The 20,607-nt window shown below is 37.9% G+C and overlaps 1 protein-coding gene across 2 annotated transcripts; it reads left to right on the forward strand.

The window, feature by feature from the left end:
* Positions 1 to 855: 855 nt before the first annotated feature.
* Positions 856 to 18,763, forward strand: atp1b2b (ATPase Na+/K+ transporting subunit beta 2b). Of its 2 annotated transcripts, XM_056236933.1 has the most exons (8): positions 856 to 1,179; positions 10,742 to 10,870; positions 11,410 to 11,514; positions 11,658 to 11,863; positions 14,680 to 14,739; positions 15,575 to 15,601; positions 16,312 to 16,407; positions 18,010 to 18,763. In XM_056236933.1, the coding sequence occupies exons 1-8, from the start codon at positions 1,089 to 1,091 to the stop codon at positions 18,175 to 18,177; spliced, it is 882 nt and encodes a 293-aa protein (XP_056092908.1). In that variant the 5' UTR covers positions 856 to 1,088; the 3' UTR covers positions 18,178 to 18,763. The 2 variants fall into 2 exon arrangements, with proteins under 2 accessions (XP_056092908.1, XP_056092909.1); XM_056236934.1 differs by lacking the exon at positions 15,575 to 15,601.
* The last annotated feature ends 1,844 nt before the right edge of the window (positions 18,764 to 20,607 follow it).

Genomic DNA, 20,607 nt, shown 5'->3' on the forward strand with positions numbered 1-20,607 from the left:
ATTTGGGAAAGAGTGTTTTAGAAAAAAACCTGCCTACCCTGCCTTTAATCTAAGATTATGTTTTTACAGGTGGCAGTGGCTCAGTGGTTCATGTAGTTTGTCTACAAACCGGAAGGTTTGTAGGTTTGGTGGTTCAATCCCCGGTTCCACCTGTCGAGGTGTCCATGAGCAAGACACCTAACCCCAGCTGCTCCCGACGAGCTGGATGGCGCCATGCATGGCTGACAACGCCGTTGGTGTATGAATGAGTGAGTGAATGGGTGAATGTGAGGCAAAAATGTAAAGCGCTTTGGTGGCCATTGGGTCTGTGAAAGCGCTATATAAATGCAGTCCATTTATCATTTACAGTGCATCTGATAATCTGAGGCCTTTGGGAGTCTTTGCGCATCCTGAGAGGACTTCACCTGAGACTTCCCATAGCAGGGCACACGGGTGTCTCCTTGGCAATGGCCACATGAAATACTGACAGCTGACAGATGCACCTACAAGTCTCTGCCATCACAGCCTTTATAATTTGTCACTTTGCTGAGGGGGCGGGGCTAAGTGCGCCGTATAGCGTTGCTATTGGCCAAGAATGACTTGAGTTTTGCCCAGGGAGGGCAATTTTTCTTTCCTTTTTTTTTAGGCAGAGCTTGTCCTACTGCAGTATAGGCACATTAGTGGTGCACTGCTCGCTCTCTTTCTCTCTCTCTCTCTCTCTCTCTCTCTCTCTCTCTCTCTCTCTCTCTCTCTCTCTCTCTCTCTCTCTCTCTCTCTCTCTCTCTCTCTCTCTCTCTCTCTCTCTCTGCGGAATGCGCACTGCACTGTTGGGGTGGGCAGAACACCGGGCGTCACAGAGGGAGCGAGATCTACTCACTCACACTCAGTTCTCGCTTGAATGCTCAGGGTTCGGCAGAGTGCAGTGCCTTGAGAATCTCTTGTAGGCTACCCTGTTTTTCAAATAAAAACGGTTTCCATTGAGACCTAAAAGCTCGTTTTAACCATTTCTCTACAACATTCAAGGGTTGAATAACTCTTTATTACTCTCAAAGAGAGTGTTAGCTTCGAGGCGTTGACTCTGTGAGTGCACATTTATTTCGTCCAGCAAAATGGCAAAAGATGATAAGAAGAGCGGGTGGAAAGAGTTCTTCTGGAACCCGAGGACGCGCGAGTTCTGCGGGAGGACCGCGAGTAGTTGGGGTAAGTCTTACACACCGCATTGATAGGATTACACTCATGCATGTATGATAATTAGTTCCACATAATTTTGCATTATAATATGTAACTGAGCTGCAATCATAGCACAGTGAGTCTCACTGTTTGTGCTGAGAAGTTCACTGCACAGACACATCGCTGTCCGAGGAACTCCGGTTGCTTTGCCGGGCTGTAATGCGTCACATGCGTTTCCTCTCCTCGGCGTGTTTATGCAGCTGTAAAACGAACGTTAGAATTGGTGTGTGTTTATGCTTGTCAAATTAACGAAATTGGTATGTAGGCTACGGATAGATTAAAGTTTCTGTACACACTGATTATTGTCTTATTCTGGGTTTTGCGGACAGAAGTGTTGAATGCGCGGCATCAGCTAATGAATAGTGCGGAGAAATGTGATGCGTCGAGTTACTGCAAAACTCCACAATGCGCTTCTGGCAGAACGTCTAAAGCTGGGATGGGCAACTTCGGTACTGGAGGTCTACTGTCCTGGAGAGTTTAGCTTCAACCCTAATCAAACACACCTGAACAAGCTAATCAAGGTCTTCAGGATTACTAGAAAGCTATACAGGCAGATGTGTTTTTATCAGGGTTTTAACAGGGGGCCACTGACCGAGGTTACCCATCCCTGCTCTAAAGGCTTGCACACATCAGTATTTCCTGAACCACATTCTGTAAAGAATAGTCATTTTAACTGCAAAAAGAATGTCAAAATGCTGCTAAATACCTTACTATGTACAGTTGTTTATAGAAGTACAAAGTATTAATTATGGTATAAGTTTTTGTGAAAGATTATAACAAGGCAGTGCAAATATAGTGAAAATACTGTATAAGTGATGTTTTTGTTAAAAGTATGAATAACGTTAATTGGAAAAGGGGCATTTTCTGCTCAAACATAATGTTAGTTTCTTTCTTGGTAGTTATGTAGATTGGAGGGCTTTATGTTGTATTTTATAATGTTTATTGCATTATTTTACAGTTGTGTGTTACCATGAGCTACCCAAACAGTTGCTAGAGAGGTCAGTTTTGATTAACTTTACCCCTCAGTGTGCCACCTTTATCATGTGTACATTTGATCATAAGGCTGGTATAAACCTAATTTAATGACAGTTAGGAACTGTAACATACAGTCACCAAATGCCAACAATTCATTTTGATAACATCATCAGCCAGTAGTTTTTTTTTTAGGCGGTTGGGCAGTTTTACAATGTTCATTCTGCCATTTGGTTTAAACTTTCCAAACATACAAACCTAAATAGAAGTGAACCATAAAACACCTTTAACCCATTGCATGCTGCTGCAAATTGTCTTTTGCAGTGACATTGGGATGATTTAATCTAGCCACGGGCCATTTTGAGTGTGTGCATGGGGGTTTGTGAATTAGTGTAAGATGTAATCCTTTACTAATAGGCTCATTGGTTGCCTTGGTGAGGCTATCATGTGGAGACGCAGCCTATTCAAGGGCTGTAGATTAATTCTGGAACTGAATGTATCTTTTAATCAGGGTGTGATGGCATTAATTGCCATTCAAAATTGCCCGCCGGGCATCTATAACTCAGCTGTCAATGCTATGGGATTGTGTGTGTGTGTGTGTGTGTGTGAGAGAGAGAGAGAGAGAGAGAGAGAGAGAGAGAGAGAGAGAGAGAGAGAGAGAGAGAGAGAGAGAGAGAGAGAGAGAGAGAGAGAGAGAGAGAGAGAGAGAGAGAGAGTGCACTTGAGTTGGAGAAATGCTAGATCGTGCCTTCAAGACTTCCATGTATGCCAGCACATTTTGCTCTAGGGAGCTGAATGTGCAGCACTTCACCGAGTGTGTGTGTGTGTGTGTGTGAGATGCTCTGAGGACTAACTGCCTAGTTAAGCCAGTGTGCTCTCTAAGACTCCTTAATTAGTCTATTTTTGTCTGTGCCCAAACCAGAGTGAACCTGGGTATGCTTAGATTCTTTAACAAAGTACATCCTCATTACTGGAGCTTAATAGTGACCTATGGAGGACGGTGGAAGCTGAAGCTACATTCATACAGCTGTGTCTTCTATTGAAACATATCCAAGGTTGCTTTCAGGATTCATGGGGCACAGAGGGGTCAATACATCCGATAAAAGCACTTAAACCTGATCTCACTACAGCCCTCTGGATGGTCATACAGCCTGTGTCCCATCTTGTTGTTAAACATCACTCTTGCAAAGGCTGGTGAATCTTTAAACCACTTCTGAGAATTACAGCTCATAATGCAGCATCCAATAGCAGAAGATCGTTATACCCCGTTCAAAGAAGCATTAGGGTTCCCGAAAATGAATCGCCTATACTGTAAAAAATATTATATGATCAATAAGTTATGACAACATACGTTTTTACATTGTTTTAACTCGTCAAAATAAATAATTTTCAACTTTAAGTTATACACCAATAAGTTATACAAGACTCAACTCATTTTTAAGTTGAAATGACTTAAACATTCAAGTTGATTGCACTTAAAAATTTAATTTTTTACAGGGAAAGTTTTGGAGATATTATAGGGCTGATATTCTAGATCAGGGGTTCTCAAATTGTTTTATCAGCCAAACCCCTTTGACATAAAATGTTTACTTGAAGTAAATAATTTAGACTTTAAGTTAATATTTAAATAATTTAACAATACATTTGCATGAGTATGGTTCTCTATGGAGCTAATAATATGACAAAATGATTTGAATTTGAATTGTGTAAATTTGAATTATTTGCAAGTGTAATCTAACAAAACTGAATTTTAAATAGTTCTGAATTTGAATTTTTTTAGAACGAATATTGAACATCTGAAATTTAACAAACTGAAAGGTTTTTATGGCTGAATTTTATAGACATGTATTTTTAAACAGCTAGTTTTTGTGTTCTGAATTCAAATACTGCAAAATTTCAGTTTAAAAAAATACGGATTCAAGTTTTCAAGATGAAGAAATTCGGAACGTCAAATTCAGTTTTCTAAAATTCAATGTCAAAAATTCAATGTCAAAAATTCAGGTCTTACAGAAAGTAGGTCACAGGGAAGAGTAGATGATCTCGGAAAAGTCGAACAGAGCATTTTGGCCAATTAGGGACTGCAGAAGTTTTCCAGTCCGAACGTGGTGGTTCAAGAGGTTGCCGCTCTCTGACTCTGATCATGAATCGCCCGGAGGTAAGTTAAACATGAATGATTTTATCATCAGGGGCAACCTGATCGACTGTCCCCAGGGGCCTCGCTGCGTGAAGCTCAGGTGTCCCGTAGCTTAATGAGCTCTCCTCAGGCGTACACACTCCTGCAAACATCCCTCATATCCCCTCGATGGAATGATAGAGCCTGCATCTGTTCAAAATAGCAACCATAAATTATGTAATGCATTGGTGAATATGTTTTGAGGTACATTCTTAGTACTGAGCCAAATGGAGGAGCTAGTTTTTATCAGAAAATTCAGGTAATTAACATAACATTTTAGGCAGTCCAAGTGTCCTACAAGATATACTATTTTAAGCAACATTTTTCTGATATATAATATAAATACTATATACACTGCTGTTCAGAAGTTTGGGATTAGTACATTTTTTAAAAGGAAATAATACTTTTATTTAGCAAGGATCCAATTGAGCAAAAAATGTCCAGTTGAAATAAATGCTGTTCTTTTGAACATTCTATTCTATTTCTAAAAATAATAATAAAGTCAGTTTCCACAAAAATTCAGCACTACAGCTGATGTTTCTTGAGCAGCAATCAAATTATTTTACAATGTATTTTATTCCTGTGATGTCAAAGCTGAATTTTCAGCATCATTACTCTAGTCTTCAGTGTCACATGATCCTTCAGAAATCATTCTCAACTAAAACAGAAAACTATTATTTTTAATTGTAATGGTATTTCACAATATTACTGTTTTAATGTATTTTTATCTATTTGTTGCAGTCTTGGTGAGTAGAAAATACTTGTGAGTAGAATGGTAGTGTATATAGTTATTACCTATTATAATACAAGTCTATTGCAAAAAGGTGTTATATACCTTTATATATAACAGTATATATACATTTTAAACTTTTGACATTAACTGTCAGCTATGTCAACTACCCATATGATGGATATTACCGATATATCAATGGCTCATAAACAATACTTATATGTGTCCCTATGATACACCTATTTATGATAAATTGTCAGAGATACAACGATTTGAAAATCTGGAAACCGAGGGTGCAAAATAATCGAAACATTGAGAAAATCACTTTTAAAGTTCGCGATTGTGCTGCATTCACTCACAAAAATAAAAGTTTTATATATTTACGGTAGGAAATATCTTACAATACAAAATATCTTCATGGCACATTATCTTTACTTCATAGCCTAATGATTTTTGTCATAAAAGAAAAATCGATAATTTTGACCCATTGCCACAAATATACCCATGCGACTTGGCTATTGCCACAAATATACCCGTGCTACTTGTGACTCGTTTTGTGATTCAGGTTCACATTTATGCAAAATGGCCCCGTCTGTCATTAACATCAGCAAAAACTCCTGGCTCTTTTATAACCATATGGTGCCAGATTATTTTACAAAATTACAGTACAGACATTATATTAAATTTATATATTCAAGACATAATATTCATTAAATTCAACTAAAAAAGAAAATGATCCCATAATTTACTCACCCTCAAGACATCCTTGGCATATATGACTTTCTTCTTTAAGCCAAAAAACAATCTGAATTATATTAAAAATATCCTGGCTCTTCCAAGCTTTATAATGGGAGTGAATGGTAATAGGCTCTATGCACGGCGGTGCATGACGTATTTCCGGTGAAGGTCTAAGGATGCTGGATTACTTCCGCCGATAGTTGAGTGCTATTGTAACAATCACCAGCTGGAGTGCCCTCGAGAGCCACCAGAGGGCGCTCCACAATAGACTTTGATCACTTCCTCACTAACTACATTTCCCATCACTCACTGCCCGGATTCATCAGCATTCATCATCTCATTCACCTGTGTCTCATCACATGGTTGGTCTCTGATTGCATTCACCTGTTTCTCATCACCCTGTTAGTCCCTGTCTATTTATTCCATGTTCATTCACTCACTCATTGCGAAGTTTTGTTTGTGTCCCACTGCATCTCTGAGCGTTTACCTGGTTTCATGTATTTTGGTGTTTGGATTTCTTGCCCGGTTTCCTGGATTACTCTTTTGCCTCTGGTCCCTCCCTGTTTTGTTTGTTTGTTTGATTCTTTGTTTGTTTCTTTGTTTGGACTGCCTACCTGTGTTTTGACCCATTGCCTGTACTTTGGATTACGCCTTTGGATTGCCCACAAATAAAGCTCCGTTTGGATCTTTACTTGCCTGTCTCAGAGCAGTTTCGTGACAGCTATGCTATACCGAGAATTTATATTGGCTTCTTTACTCTTTGGCTATACTAAAGGAACATTAGTCACAAAAACAGACAAAACAGCCACTTCTCATTTTGTTTATGCTTATTTGCTTTATTATATTAAATAAACATAACTATATATATAAAATGACATCTAAACGTATGAAAGTTTTGTTTCAAAGATGGGAGGACAGCAAATTTTGAAGACTCTGCCATAATCCCGTTTTCCTCCGCTTTAAATCTCCCCAACCGGAAACTGAAGAGCAGCCTTGCGTCAAAGGCATGCGTGCATATAGCCTATTGCGATCCATTACCGGACGTTACCGGAAGGCAGTGATTATAGTTTATAAATGTATAAATATTGATATTTTTCTTAGAAAAATGCATCGCTTCACTTCAGAAGGCCTTTATTAACACCCTGGAGCCATATGGATTATGATGTATGGATGTGCTTTTTTGGGCTTAAAAATCTGTTTGCATTCATATAAAGATCGGAAGAGCCAGGATATTTTTAATATAACTCCGATTGTGTTTGGTTGAAAAAGAAAGTCATATACGCCTAGGATGGCTTGAGGGTGAGTAAATTATGGGTTAATTTTCATTTTTGGGTAACTGTTTAACATTAACATTTATCACTCACTAATATTAACTTTTCATCCAGCATGGCTGCCACATACTGTACCAAAATAAAAGTATTGGCTTTGGCCACTTTTACTTTAAATGCTGTTACTCTTAAAATAACGAGATATGTAAACAAGCTTTGGCTGCGGTAGGCTAAATTATTTACGACAGCAGTAATGGACAATTCTGCTTCCAACCTGTAGGGCAACCGCTGAGGAAAAGTTACTTGGTGTTGCTTTAATACGGGCTCAATTTAAGGACGCATGGCAAATTTGGAGGGACTTGGCCACTTCACTTGGCAGCACTATCACAGTGAAAACCATAAAAATGGCTCTCACTATACAGGACTGTAGTTCAATCTATATTTTGTATGTAGTATACATCAGTGAGGACAGTCATATTTAAAAATAGCCGCCATCAGCCAATCAGTATCGCCTGCAGCTATTACTGTAGACATGATCAAAATGATCTGGGGTGCGTTTCCCGAAAGCATCGTTAGCCAACTACGGTCGCAAGTTCCGTCGTTATCAGCATAGTTCAACAAGTCGGTGTTTCCCGAAACCATCGTTGAACAAAATAAGCAAGCTGACATTCAGTACAACCTGTGTCTTTTATTTAGAATAGCCTACATACAAATGTGTTTGACATCTTTGAGTTTGTCAAGATATTTAAAGCACCGTTTTTGAAGACTGCGCATGTGCGAACGTGCTCTACAATGTAAGAACGAGCCTATGATTAAATCCGGAAATAAAGCGAAATAACTGAGAAAAAATAGAAATATTCCTCAGATGCCATGTCTGTAATTTATATCAAAACATCTAGCATTAATTCGATCTCAAACAGTTTAATTAAAATAAGTTATTACTCCACCACGTGCGTGACGTCATAAACCAATGTGGTTGAACCATGGGTTGAACCAGAGCCATAGAGAGAAAGAGTTGCGACACTCCCATAGACCGCCATAGAAACTTTGGAATGCGGAAGTAACGCGTGTCGTGGAGCAGCCAATAGTTCCAAACACTGATAGTTCCCCCATTGAACCCCATTCATTTTCAGTGCTTCAGAAGTACGTTCGCTGGTAAATTAATGAAATTACTGTATTTTTTTTACTTTTACACACATTAGCCGACCTCTCGTGAATCTAGTCTGTAGTTATATTTAATGTAGCCAGTTTTAGTAAATGTTTATTGGAAGATAATAGGTTAATTGCAGCGATAGCTTGCGTGACCAACACTTCACTAACGTTAGCTAACTGGTAACCTGATGTATATAATATATAATATTTTTAATAATATTTTATATGTATATATATATATATATAACCTATATATAATATTATATACACACACACACACAATTCATTTATTTAAATGGGTTAGGGAGGGTTATGCATGTGCTTATATATGTATTTAGGAACATAGTTAATTCACTCATTAACTATCTCTCCGGTTTAATTTTATGAAGAATATTTTTCGGTTGAATATTTACCGAACATTGCTGTATATAGTCGTTGCTTTCTACGTTATGGGAGCAGTCTATTTCCCTCCTAAATCATTCATTTGTACATGCACAGCGTAATTATTTATATTTTGTGTTGGTTGGAGTTCTGAACGGACTGCAGACCTCTTTGCGTGATCACGAAGGTAGGCTAATGGCTGAATCGGAATTTATAAGCAAGATCACGGGAATCAATAGCCTAATACAGCCCAGTTGTGTTAAAATAAATATCATGAGACGTCCATCATCAGATGAATGACATGGAAAAGTTAAGTTAGAGCCGCTAAAGCCAGTGCTAACGTACTAACCATGCGAACATGAACACTAAGCTTTTCCCTCCAAAAAAATAGCCTAAAACTTATCTAAGTTGTCACCCTGCCTCTCCAAATGCAAAATTGATATTAACCAAATGCAATAACAGCTTAAAAAGTACTTGGGTGTTTTATTTTATATTTACAGTTTAATAATCCAATCGCTGCTGTCTGTCCATAGAAGAACATGACAGCCCGCGTATGTTTTGGAACTAATGGGGCTTACATGAACCACGTGACAGCCGTCGGGGCGACATCAAAGCGTGTCGCAACTCTTTCTCTCTATGGCTCTGGGTTGAACGACCACTTTGCGCCAATGCGACATAGGGCCCTATTTTAACGATCTGAAACGCAAGTGTCAAAGCGCAAAGCGCAAGTAACTTTGTGGGCGGATCCCGGCGGGATAAATGCCTCTTGCGCCTGGCGCAAATCTAAAAGGGGTTGGTCTGAAGTAGCTTCATTATTCATAGGTGTGGTTTGGGCGTAACGTGAAATAAACCAATCAGAGCGTCATCTCACATTCCCTTTAAGAGCAGGCGCGCTTGTTCTAAAGCCGATTCCTATTATAACGGCGGAATTGCCAGGCGCGCGCCAGGAGCGGTTCACAGCCGAGGAGAGCAACGTTCTCGTCAGGGCCGTAAAACACAGAGAAGTGACATTGGGGATGGAGAAACCCACACAAATTAACTTCTGTTAAACAGGCGTATGATAATTTGGGTAAATGTGTATGCTTTTATAATAAATTGTCTATCTATCTATCTATCTATCTATCTATCTATCTATCTATCTATCTATCTATCTATCTATCTATCTATCTATCGTAATAATGTATGATTTGCAAAAATGAAAACTGCTGCTTAGACGAGAGAAGCAACGTGTATGCGCGTTGTGCACACGCTACATTGATTATGGCCAAGCATGCGCGCTTAAAATAGCATAATGAACAACGCGCAACGCGCCACTGACTTTAGACTAGGTTTTTTCTGGTCAGTGGCGCAATTGTTTTATAGAACAGCAAAATAGCATGAGGGAAAGTTTGCGCCGGAACACGCCTCCTCTTTGCGCTGAACCGCCCCGGGGAGCGCAAGTGTATTTCTTAGTTAACCGACGTGTGTCTGTGGAGGGAAAAGTCCCCTTTGCGCGGGTGCAAAATAGGAATGATACATGCGTCAGTGTACAAAGTCATTTGCGCCGAGTGCAAGATAGGGCCCATATGGTTTCGTGAAACAGTCATGACTAGCTAGTTGATTTCTTCAACGATGTATCGTACTATTATGCAGCGACTTACGTCGTCGTTGTACGGGAAACGCACCCCAGATCAAAACACATAAAGTGGGAGACTAAAATTTGCTTGTGCTGATCGAACAGTAGGTGTCATCAAAAATGCCTTTTCTGTATGTCTCCTTGAAATGTATGGGGCATTTACATTGTGTTATCTGTCTGTCAAAAATGCTTAATGCCATGCAAAATATGGGTTCGTGGTGACTAAACTCCAATAATTCCTGTATGCAGCTGTATTTATTTGTCAATTTAAATGAATCAGCATTATTTATTATTATTATTTGTAGTAGTAGTAGTAAAAGTAATTATTATTAATAATTAATATTCTTAATAGTATTCACCCATAATTCCCCTAAAAAGTATATTTTGATGCTAAGTTTCACCAGTGACACATATTTTGCATGTACTGTATGGGGAATTTCCAAGAACTTGAGTGCAGTATGTGTTTGTTTAGAGTTTGTATTTGAATGTGTGTGTCCATGTAGGTCTGATCCTGCTGTTTTATCTGGCATTCTACATTTTCCTGGCTGGATTATTTACTCTCACCATGTACGTAATGCTACAGACACTCGACGACCACAAGCCAACATACCAAGATAGACTTTCAACTCCAGGTGATACACACAGACTTGTTCCTATACATGTGGAAACCTTTTATAATATGTTTTTTAAATTAAGCAAATTATAACCACTGCACCCTAATGTTACCATTAATTGGTCAATTCATTAGCCTTTTTGATGTATAATAAATGCAAACATATTTCGGTCACAGTGATTGTGCCAAGTAAGACATATTCGTGGATCAACATATTTTGTTGATCCTGGAACAACATTCCTGTCTGAAAATGTACCTATCATATCCTTACCCCTAACTTAACCCTATCCATATGTTATCCATAAAATCAGAGGGAAATGATAGGTAAATAACACTGATGTAGAAGCACCTAACCCTAGTTGTAAGCCTAAACTTGACATAAACTGTTAACTTGTCCCTCAAATCTGACTGGTTGATTGGAATGTTGTTCCAGGATCAACAAAGATGTTGATCCAGAATCATGTTGTACTTGGTGAAATCACGGTGACCCAAACATACACACACTCACAGACTACATCTGTGAACATTGCCTCTTATTGGTTCTCTGTTGTTTTGTAGGGATGATGATCAGACCTAAAGGAGAGCAGTTGGAGATCGATTACACAGTGGAGTACACAGAGACCTGGGAAAGATATGTCCAGGCCCTCAATAACTTCCTCTCTCGTGAGTACAGTGAGGTTTTCGAACAATAATATATGTAGGCCTATTACAGAGAAACTGCTGCAGTTACTTTTACTAATAAAATTATGCATGTAATTTAGCAAGACATTCACAGAAGGTCATGTGCTTTTGCTTCTTTTATGCAGCCTACAATGACTCAGTCCAGGCCCAGAAGAATTACGAGTGTAAACCGGATCAGTACTTCATCCAGGAGGACAGCGGCAGTTTGAAAAACTTCCCCAAACGTTCCTGCCAGTTCAAACGCTCCATATTGGAGGATTGCTCTGGGCTCACAGACCGTTATTATGGTTACAGTGAGGGCAAGCCCTGCGTCATCATCAAGCTCAACCGTGTAAGACGTCATGGAATAGAATGGAGTGAAATCTTTGTGTCAGAAACATTTACAATACTATCCAAAAAGTTGTGCCAGTAATGGACAATGGTCAAATTACAGTTTATGGTAACACTTTAGTTTAGGGTCCAATTCTCACTATTAACTACACTTTTAATGAAAAGGGTTCTAAACAGTACCAAATTAGGGTTCTTCGACTTGTCACAATAGCAGAACCCTTTTTGGTGCTAAATGGAAGGTTCCAGAAAGAACCATGCTTTGAAAGCGCTATATAGGACCTTATTGGTGGTATAAATAACCTTTTCAACAATATTTAATTTCATTAAAATTAGTATATTAGTATCTTCATATTATTAATATTAGTATTATTTTTTATAAATGATTTATTAATATTGTTTTTTTAATCCTCTATCTGCTTGGTCTTATATCTTGTTGCCTCTTTTTTAGGTTTTACATAAAAAAACAGCATGTTGTGTCAATTAGGTAGCTACTTTTATTTTTTATTGACATGGCAGGTTGTAGCAAAAATGACAGTACTCTAACAACAGTTGTTAGCTGAATACATTAATAAATAACAATTGACATTGAACACGATATAGATGTAGTAGACCAAGTTCCAGTGAAATATCTTCACAATCCTCTGATTTCTTTACATCCTTCATAATGTGTGTGTATTCTGAGTGGCAGTTTCTCTCTGCAGATGATGAGGTTATGATACGCAACAGCATCTGAAATACACAATTGAGTTTAGAGTTACATTGTGTCTCTTCCATTTGATTATGTAAAAACAATTATGTTCATGAAGGCCAAAATTAGCAAAAATTAGCCCTTTACCATGTGATATAAAGTCATGGGATAGCTTTAATGTTTTTTTTTGTGACTGGGTATGTTTAGGCATAAAGTCATAATTAAAAATCAAAACAAAAAAACAATTTGGATCATAAATTCTATATCTCTATGCAAATTTACTTACTTTGTGGAGAAGAGAAGATGAGCAACGTTATCCTTAAAGCTGCAGTCCGTAGCTTTTCTGGGGTTAAAAATTATCCAAAATACATATTTGAGAAAATACACAACCAGCCAGTGTTCAAAACTCTCTGCTTACCTTAGCTCGGTTCAAAACGGTAAACTTGTAAAAATGTTCTTAACTCTAGTGGTACTGGTGGATTTCCGCGGGAGATTCGAGCATGTCTTTGCGTCATTACGTCACATCTGTACACATAAAGAAGGAGTCTCGGCTAGTATAAGCTATATTGCGTGTGAGGATGCTGGAGGTGGAGATTTATAGCCTTTTCTCACAGCACTTGATATAATTAAACTTATCAATTTGATGGCGGATCCAGAAAGGGTCAAACGACAATCACCAGAGACAACAGATTCACCCGCTGTAAAATGCAAAAGACTTCGTTCGGACTTCAGAGTGGCTAACTTACAGAAAAAAAAAGAGACTGCAACCGGACCCATGCGAAAACAAGGATAGATATCGGAAGGACATGTTGTCACGCAATGCGGAAGTTGTTAACATTAACAATTTGAGAACAAAGTATATTTTGCACGGTTTTGCGTGATGTGATAAGCGATTTTTAGATTTAATCAGCGTGATTTACTGCAATGTCAGAACCAGAACAAAAGTGGATGTTACTTACTTGTTCAGATTACATTTTCCAGGGAAAATTATTATGTTGGTCATACTCCCAAAAAGAATAATCTGTGATTCTGAATGCCAGTATCCACACCGGCGCGGTGACCGACAGCCGCACATTCTCCTCAAACACTGTGTTCATCCGCGCTGTGCCGTGTCGAAGTACAACTCACGTAAAGTTGATAATTCCGCGAATGATTGCAATTGCAGATTTCGAACAGAGATGGCGACAAAGAGGAAAAACTGCGGACTGCAGCTTTAACTGAACAGAGCTGCTCACACTTACATGTTCTGTTAAACTAAAAAGAGACACAGACATGATTGTTAGGAAATGATTGTTACCATTTTTAAAGTTATAATTTATAGACATTTTAAGAAAGAATCATTTACCTGTTGAGAGTATGTTGACAGTCTGTGTAGTTGTATAGCTGAGCTCCAGAAAATCAGTAATGAGGAGGCTTTGACAGTTACAGATTTGAAAAACAAAAAGGCGGGAATAAAGAACCCTAAACTCTAACACAAAGAACCATTTCAACATATAAAGGGTTCTACAGGATGATACGGTTCTAAATAGAACTGTTACTACGTGTAAAGAACCTTTAAAGAACCATCTTTTTTTAGAGTGTAGTTAGCATGCATATTACTAGGATTTTTGCGGTTTATTAGTTCTTATAAAGCACATAATTATTAATGCCTTATTCTGCATGACCATATTCTACATTCCTTAATCCTACCCAATACCTAAACTTAACAACTACATTACTAACTATTAATAAGCAGTAATTAGGAGTTTACTGGGGCAAACACTATAGTTAATAGTTAGGTAATAGTGAGAATTGGGCCCTAATCTAAAGTGTTACCCAGTTTGCAAAACATTGTACCATTCAATCCTTCAACTGTCAAATCAGAGACAAGTATTCCTGCAGACTCTCCCACCAAACCTTGCCAGAATGTTTTGGCACATCTTTGAATATATTTTATATTACAAACAGTAAAAATACAAATAAATGTCTGATTTGAACCACAAAATGAAAGATAGAGGCCTGACTGTTTATAATAGTTCATCAGAGTCAGAGTTATTTTAGATTCGTAATTAGACCCACTTTGACCTTTTGGTTCTTATCTGTGGGTCACTTTCTTTTTCTCTCTCATTTCAATCTTTCTTTTTTTGCAGGTGATCAATTTTCTACCTTCTTCAAACAGGAACCCTCCTTACGTCACATGTGCTGCTAAGGTAAGAGCGCTCTGTCTCAGTCTCCCACTCTCTTCTTATCCTTCAGTCTATTAGAAAGGGATTGATTTCAGATTAAAGTTTCATGAGCCATTCAACAAGGCCAGCAGATTAAATTAGCCAGTAATCAGAACTGCGGCCATTCGGAGAAAAGCTGCCACGACAGACTATGTGCTGCCGATTCACATGCAAATAAATGACAAGATACAAACTGAAATGAGAACAATTTAAGAAACATTGGTGTGTTTCCCATTCATTGTAAGTCAGAATGCATTCAGTATTTATTAGTTGCTGCAAGATTCAGTGTCTTTGCACTGTTTTCAAATTCATGAATGATGTTTAGTTTTAGAAAATGAAATAGTTTTAGTTAACAACACCGTTGCTTGTTTGTATCCACATACTGTTGGTTAGTTTAAGTTGTTGTTACCCCACTGTAATGCCACGCATTATCAGGTAGCAAACTTTGATCTCTATTGCATTGGAGCGGATGTTTTTTATGCTCTTTCCCGGAGCTTTCTCAATAGTGTGTGCCATTGGAATCCGAATCAAGTATGTTTGTGTTGATTCCGGCTATCGACCAGTGGTTTAATCTGATGGTGCCATTCAGGCTCATGCAGATATGTTCCTTTTTTCCTTTTAACACATCTTGCACTTTTGTCATCATGGACACATCATTCCTCCTCCTGTGTTCTGTATTGTTGTCATTTAATTGTTGCTTTCAGTGTTTGTTCAATGAGTGTTGTTTTACACCATTGCTCATCATCTTCGTTTATGTTTCATGTGGATGATTTGTTTTGTTTTTTCTGTCTCATCTGTTCTCCCCATCCATTCTTGTCAGAAATACAAAGTTGGGAAAGACGAGTGGGTAAGAATAATAGACAGAATAAAGAATAATCATTTTAACAAGAGTATTTTACTACTGTAGCTGTAATATTCTGCAAGGAGAGAAAAATTGGAAGCCAGACTTTATATTTTTCTCAAACTGACCAATCTTTAAAGGTTCTCTAAGCGATCCTGGGTGACATCACTTCTTGTTGACGTTCGAACTATTGTCAAACAAAACGGAGGCTAGCTAGACCCTCCCTCCTCCTCATCCGCACACTAACCCCCCAAACCCCGCCCCCAAACCCTTCTTGTCGGTCATTGGCTGGAACAGTTTGTTATGTTTTGGGGAGCGGGTCGCCGCAGTTTGCTTTTGTTGCTGTTTGTGGAGCCTGGACTGTCTACAGAGATCGCGTTTCTTTACAGTGTGTTCAGGGGACAGGCAGCCAGTGGATAGTGAGGAGATGTTTGCTGTATGTGACAAAAAATGTTTTGGCCTAAAAAACGCGTGACATCGCTTAGAGCACCTTTAATTAAGTTTAAAATCTATGTTTTATCAGCAAAAGATAAAATGATTATTCATACCGTCAGATCATATGCTAGATAATTCCAGCATAAGATCATATCAAGGGGCAATTAGTTTTTCTGTTCATTTGTTTAATATAGTAATAGCAGTTTTGGTATTAGAACAGGTTGATACCCTCAGATCAAATGCTGAGCTGAGATGAACTGAATGTCTCCCTCCCTCTGTAGGCGGATGACTCAGACAAAATTGGTGAACTGATGTACTTTCCCCCCAATGGCACCTTCAATCTTATGTACTATCCATACTATGGCAAGAAATCCCAGGTACAATGCACACACACACTTGGAGAATACAGCTGTAAGCACACAGACACACATCTTGCATGTCCTTAAAGTCAGAATGAAATTAAAATTCAGCCTATCTGTTTTGATATGTGCATGTTTCATTATTATTATTATTATTGACCATTTTAAATCAAAATGCAAAAACTTAATTTTCCGGTGTCATACATCTGTCGTATGCTGGAATTCTTCAATCAATTAGTCCACTTAAACCCCGCCCCTTTCTTCTAAACAGTATGTGACAAAAGAAGTATGTCTGAATTCATAGTACTCATAAAAGAGTAGGCAAAAAGTATCCGTAGGAATGACCTACTTCTTCCGGCGAGATTCTGAAGTGTGCATACGATGTACACTTTACTATCCCATGAGGCCACATGAGAGGATTTATGAATGGCAGTGAAGCGACGCAACTAACACTGGTAGGTCACATGATAATGACAATATGGCGAATGTAGTATGTCCAAATTCATACTACACACATTCATACTATATATAACATACTTTTTAGTGGTTATGAACAGTGTTGGGGGTAACTCATTACAAGTAACTTGAGTTACGTAATCAGATTACTTTTTCAAGTAACTAGTACGCATTACTTTTAAAATTTTCAACAAAATATCTGAGTTACTTTTTCTAATAAGTAACGCAAGTTACTTTGTTTTCCCCTTTATTGACTGACTGCTCTTCTGTCCTAATGTTGAGACAAATCGAAGTGCAGAGGCGCTGTGTGTAAACATGATGGTTATTATAGTTCTAGATTAAATGTAAGCGTGGATTTACTCATCTCACTTGCACAAAAAAGATTCAATATTCCTCAAAATTAAATAAAATCAGTGAAATGCAGAATCAGAACACTATGCAAACCTCCAATACCTAAATATGTTAAATAAAACATACATTTTTATGCATTTAATCTTTATTGACCAAAGTACTTGCTTCTGACCTCCGATTTTTTCAGTTTAACCATAAGCAAAAATGACTATAGATTTTTTTATATGTTTTTATTGGTAAAGTAAGTGTTAAATTTGTTTCTCCTGCATCCTCTTCTTCTGTTACCCAGAACAGCAGCAGCTGAAAGGTTTGTTTGAGAGGCGCCCACTACTGAACACTACTGTACTCTACTGTACAGGAGTAAATCTGCATTTCCTTCAGTCTGAGGCTTATTATTTCACTTTTGGTGTGAAAGGGTCTTTACATTTGCCCAAAAATATATCTTTTTTTGGTATAAAAAAACAAGCCCAGCCCAGGTGGAAAAAAAGTAACGCAAAAGTAACGTAACACATTACTTTTCTAAAAAAGTAACTAAGTAACGCAATAAGTTACTTTTTAAGGGAGTAACGCAATATTGTAATGCATTACTTTTCAAAGTAACTTTCCCCAACACTGGTTATGAAGTAATTACTTATTCATGATAAGTACCTACTCAAGAGATTATGTGCTTTCGGACGCAGCCGGAAGTGTCCAATAACAGGAGGCAACTAGATAAAGCGAGTCGATTCAGTCATGTGATCTCAACATCTCAATACAGCTTTTATTAGGCCACCTTTAATAAATCAGCCACATCTCACTCTTCTTCTGCTGCAGGTAAACTACTCTCAGCCTCTAGTGGCCATTAAGTTCCTCAACATCACCATGAATGAGGATGTCAACGTGGAGTGCAGAATCAACGCTGACAACATTAAAGTGGGCAGTGAGCGAGACAAGTTTGCTGGGCGCATTTCCTTCAAACTGAGGATCAACTCCAGATTTTAAATAGATGAAAGTGTGTTCCTTTATTTCACACACACACACACACACACACACACACACACACACACACACACACACACACACACACACACACACACACACACACACACACACACACACACACACACACACAGACAGACACACAGAGAGAGAGAGAGAGAGAGAGAGAGAGAGAGTGTATGATTATGCACAGAAGGCACAGCTAGAGACATAAGCCAGGCACATCAATCTTCAGCACAGGCAGATCAGAGAATAATACTTCAAAATTTCAAAGCAATGTATTTTTTTTTTCATTTGATCCTGTTGTGAGGTTGTAGAGAGTTATCAAGGTTGTGGCTTTGTGTGTATTAATGTGTGTACATCTGTGTGTGCGTGTGTTTGCATGTGTGAATTGAGATATTACAGTCTTTATTTTCTGAAACAAAAGTTAAACCGCATGCTCAGCTATGAGAGCTATTTAGTAAATAATACATTATTCTATTAAACAATATTAAGAATAAAGGGACATCATTTTTTAAAAGGAGAAAAAGTCAGAACTTAAAAAATGCTGTTTTTCTTCCATTAGTAGCTGTAATAATTTATCAGAAAATAATTATGATTTCAAAGCAGTTATCTATGACTTAATGTGCTATGCTGGCATGATCTCATGTTCGGAGTGAGATATCAGTTGTGAAGAGTGGTACTGAAACCTCTCTGTCTGATTTGTGGCTTTATAAGTGAAGAGGATATTTTATACCAACATGTAGATAACACTGATCAAAGTCAGCTCAACATTCATCTTCAACACACATGAAAAATCTGATACGTTCTGATTCATACAAACATTTCTGCATTCCTATTGGTTTCGGCACTGACTGTCTATTTAAGTTTGTTTATATGTATAAATAGATATTTTGCAGTATTTTTCCTTTCTTTTTTGCATGTGTAATCCTATTTGTCTCACTTGGTGAGGGGATATGATGTTTTGTATTGATTTGCACCTGCTCAGAGGATGACAACAGGCCTGGGTTCAGTTCAAAATCTGAAAAATAGGTAGAAAAAGTTGAATATGTGTGTGTGAGAATACGTATGGATTTCTGCATGTGTGTGTGTTTTTATTTTATTTCATTTATTTTATGTTAATCTTTGTGCACAATTTACTTTCTGAATATTTTTGGATTTTGTTGTAAGTGATTCCATAGAGACAGATAGAGAGGCTTTAAGTCCAGGAACAGCAGGCTTATGTTTCTGCTGATAGGGGAAACAGAAGTGAATCCAACCCAGTCCTTACCCTGCATGAGTCAATAAAACAAAAACAAAAAACAAAACAAAAAGTCACCCACCTCATTTCTCATCATTTTTAAAATCTCATTTCTTTCTTTTGTTTTTAAACACAAAAACCTCCCCCTTTGAGCACACCTCATGCTCCATGCTGTGAGGTGTCTTGTGTTTCATGTTTAGGCTACTGTCTTACAGAGAAGAGAACGGATCACCCATTAGAATGTACACACATGCTTCTCTGTGTCGTAGTCGCTCTGACAAGAGTTTGTGTGTACGTTACACTTCCTCTAATGCCCTAATCCTTTAATCTCAATAGATAATCCTAAATAGGTATGGTGCTCTATAAACAAACATTTCTCCAAAAGTCTGTCTATCTATCTATATATCTATCTATCTATCAGACATAAGTTAAGTGTCTTCATTTATTGAAGAATATTCAATTGAGTGACAATATACTTAATTACATTTGATCCCATTCACATGTTACTCTGTGATGTCTGTATTGCATATTTTTTTGTTTGTGCAAGGTAAGGATGGTATCTGACCCAGCAGAGAAAGCTTCAAATCAACAAAATGAAATATTCATTTACCTCAAGTCCCAGCTCACATATCATTAACTTGATCCTGTTCAATGGTCATGTACACTCTGGAGTGAAAGATCAACATAATTCTAATTGTGCAATATAATTCCAATATTGTTCTAATTGTTTTTGAGACTGCTGTTCATTTTTAATACCATGCACAAAAAAGGCAAAAGAGAACAGTAAGTGCAGACTTTGCTGCATGCAGGCTTGAAGAAACAGCGCCCCCACGCCACCAACCGTTTATATGGGTGAACTACACATTTAATAGTACTAGCATGTGTATATTAAAGGTATAGTTCACCCAAAATTCTGTCATCATTTTCTCACCCTCAAGACAAGTAGTTACAAACCTGTATGAGTTTCTTTCTCCTGTTGTACACAAAAGAAGACCCATTGACTTCAATGGTATTTTTTTTCCTACTATGGAGGTCAATGGCTACCACCAACTGTCTGGTTACAAATATTCTTCAAAATATCTTATTTTATGTTCATCAGAAGAAAGAAACTCGTACAGGTTTGGGATTGGAACAACTTGAGGGTGAGTAAGTGAAGACAGAATTCCATGTTTGGGCGAACTAACCCTTTAATA

Source organism: Rhinichthys klamathensis, unplaced genomic scaffold (assembly GCF_029890125.1).
Source record: "Rhinichthys klamathensis goyatoka isolate OS25496 unplaced genomic scaffold, OSU_Roscu_1.1 h1tg000473l_1, whole genome shotgun sequence".
Lineage (NCBI taxonomy): Eukaryota > Metazoa > Chordata > Actinopteri > Cypriniformes > Leuciscidae > Rhinichthys > Rhinichthys klamathensis.

What these genes read in the sequence shown, in the direction of transcription:
- atp1b2b (XM_056236933.1), top strand. Translation starts at nt 1,089, where the DNA reads ATGGCAAAAGATGATAAGAAGAGCGGGTGGAAAGAGTTCTTCTGGAAC. An exon ending in CCTCAATAACTTCCTCTCTC is followed by an intron (nt 11,515 to 11,657) that starts GTGAGTACAGTG and finishes TCTTTTATGCAG; the next exon opens with CCTACAATGACTCAGTCCAG. An exon ending in AAGTTGGGAAAGACGAGTGG is followed by an intron (nt 15,602 to 16,311) that starts GTAAGAATAATA and finishes CTCCCTCTGTAG; the next exon opens with GCGGATGACTCAGACAAAAT.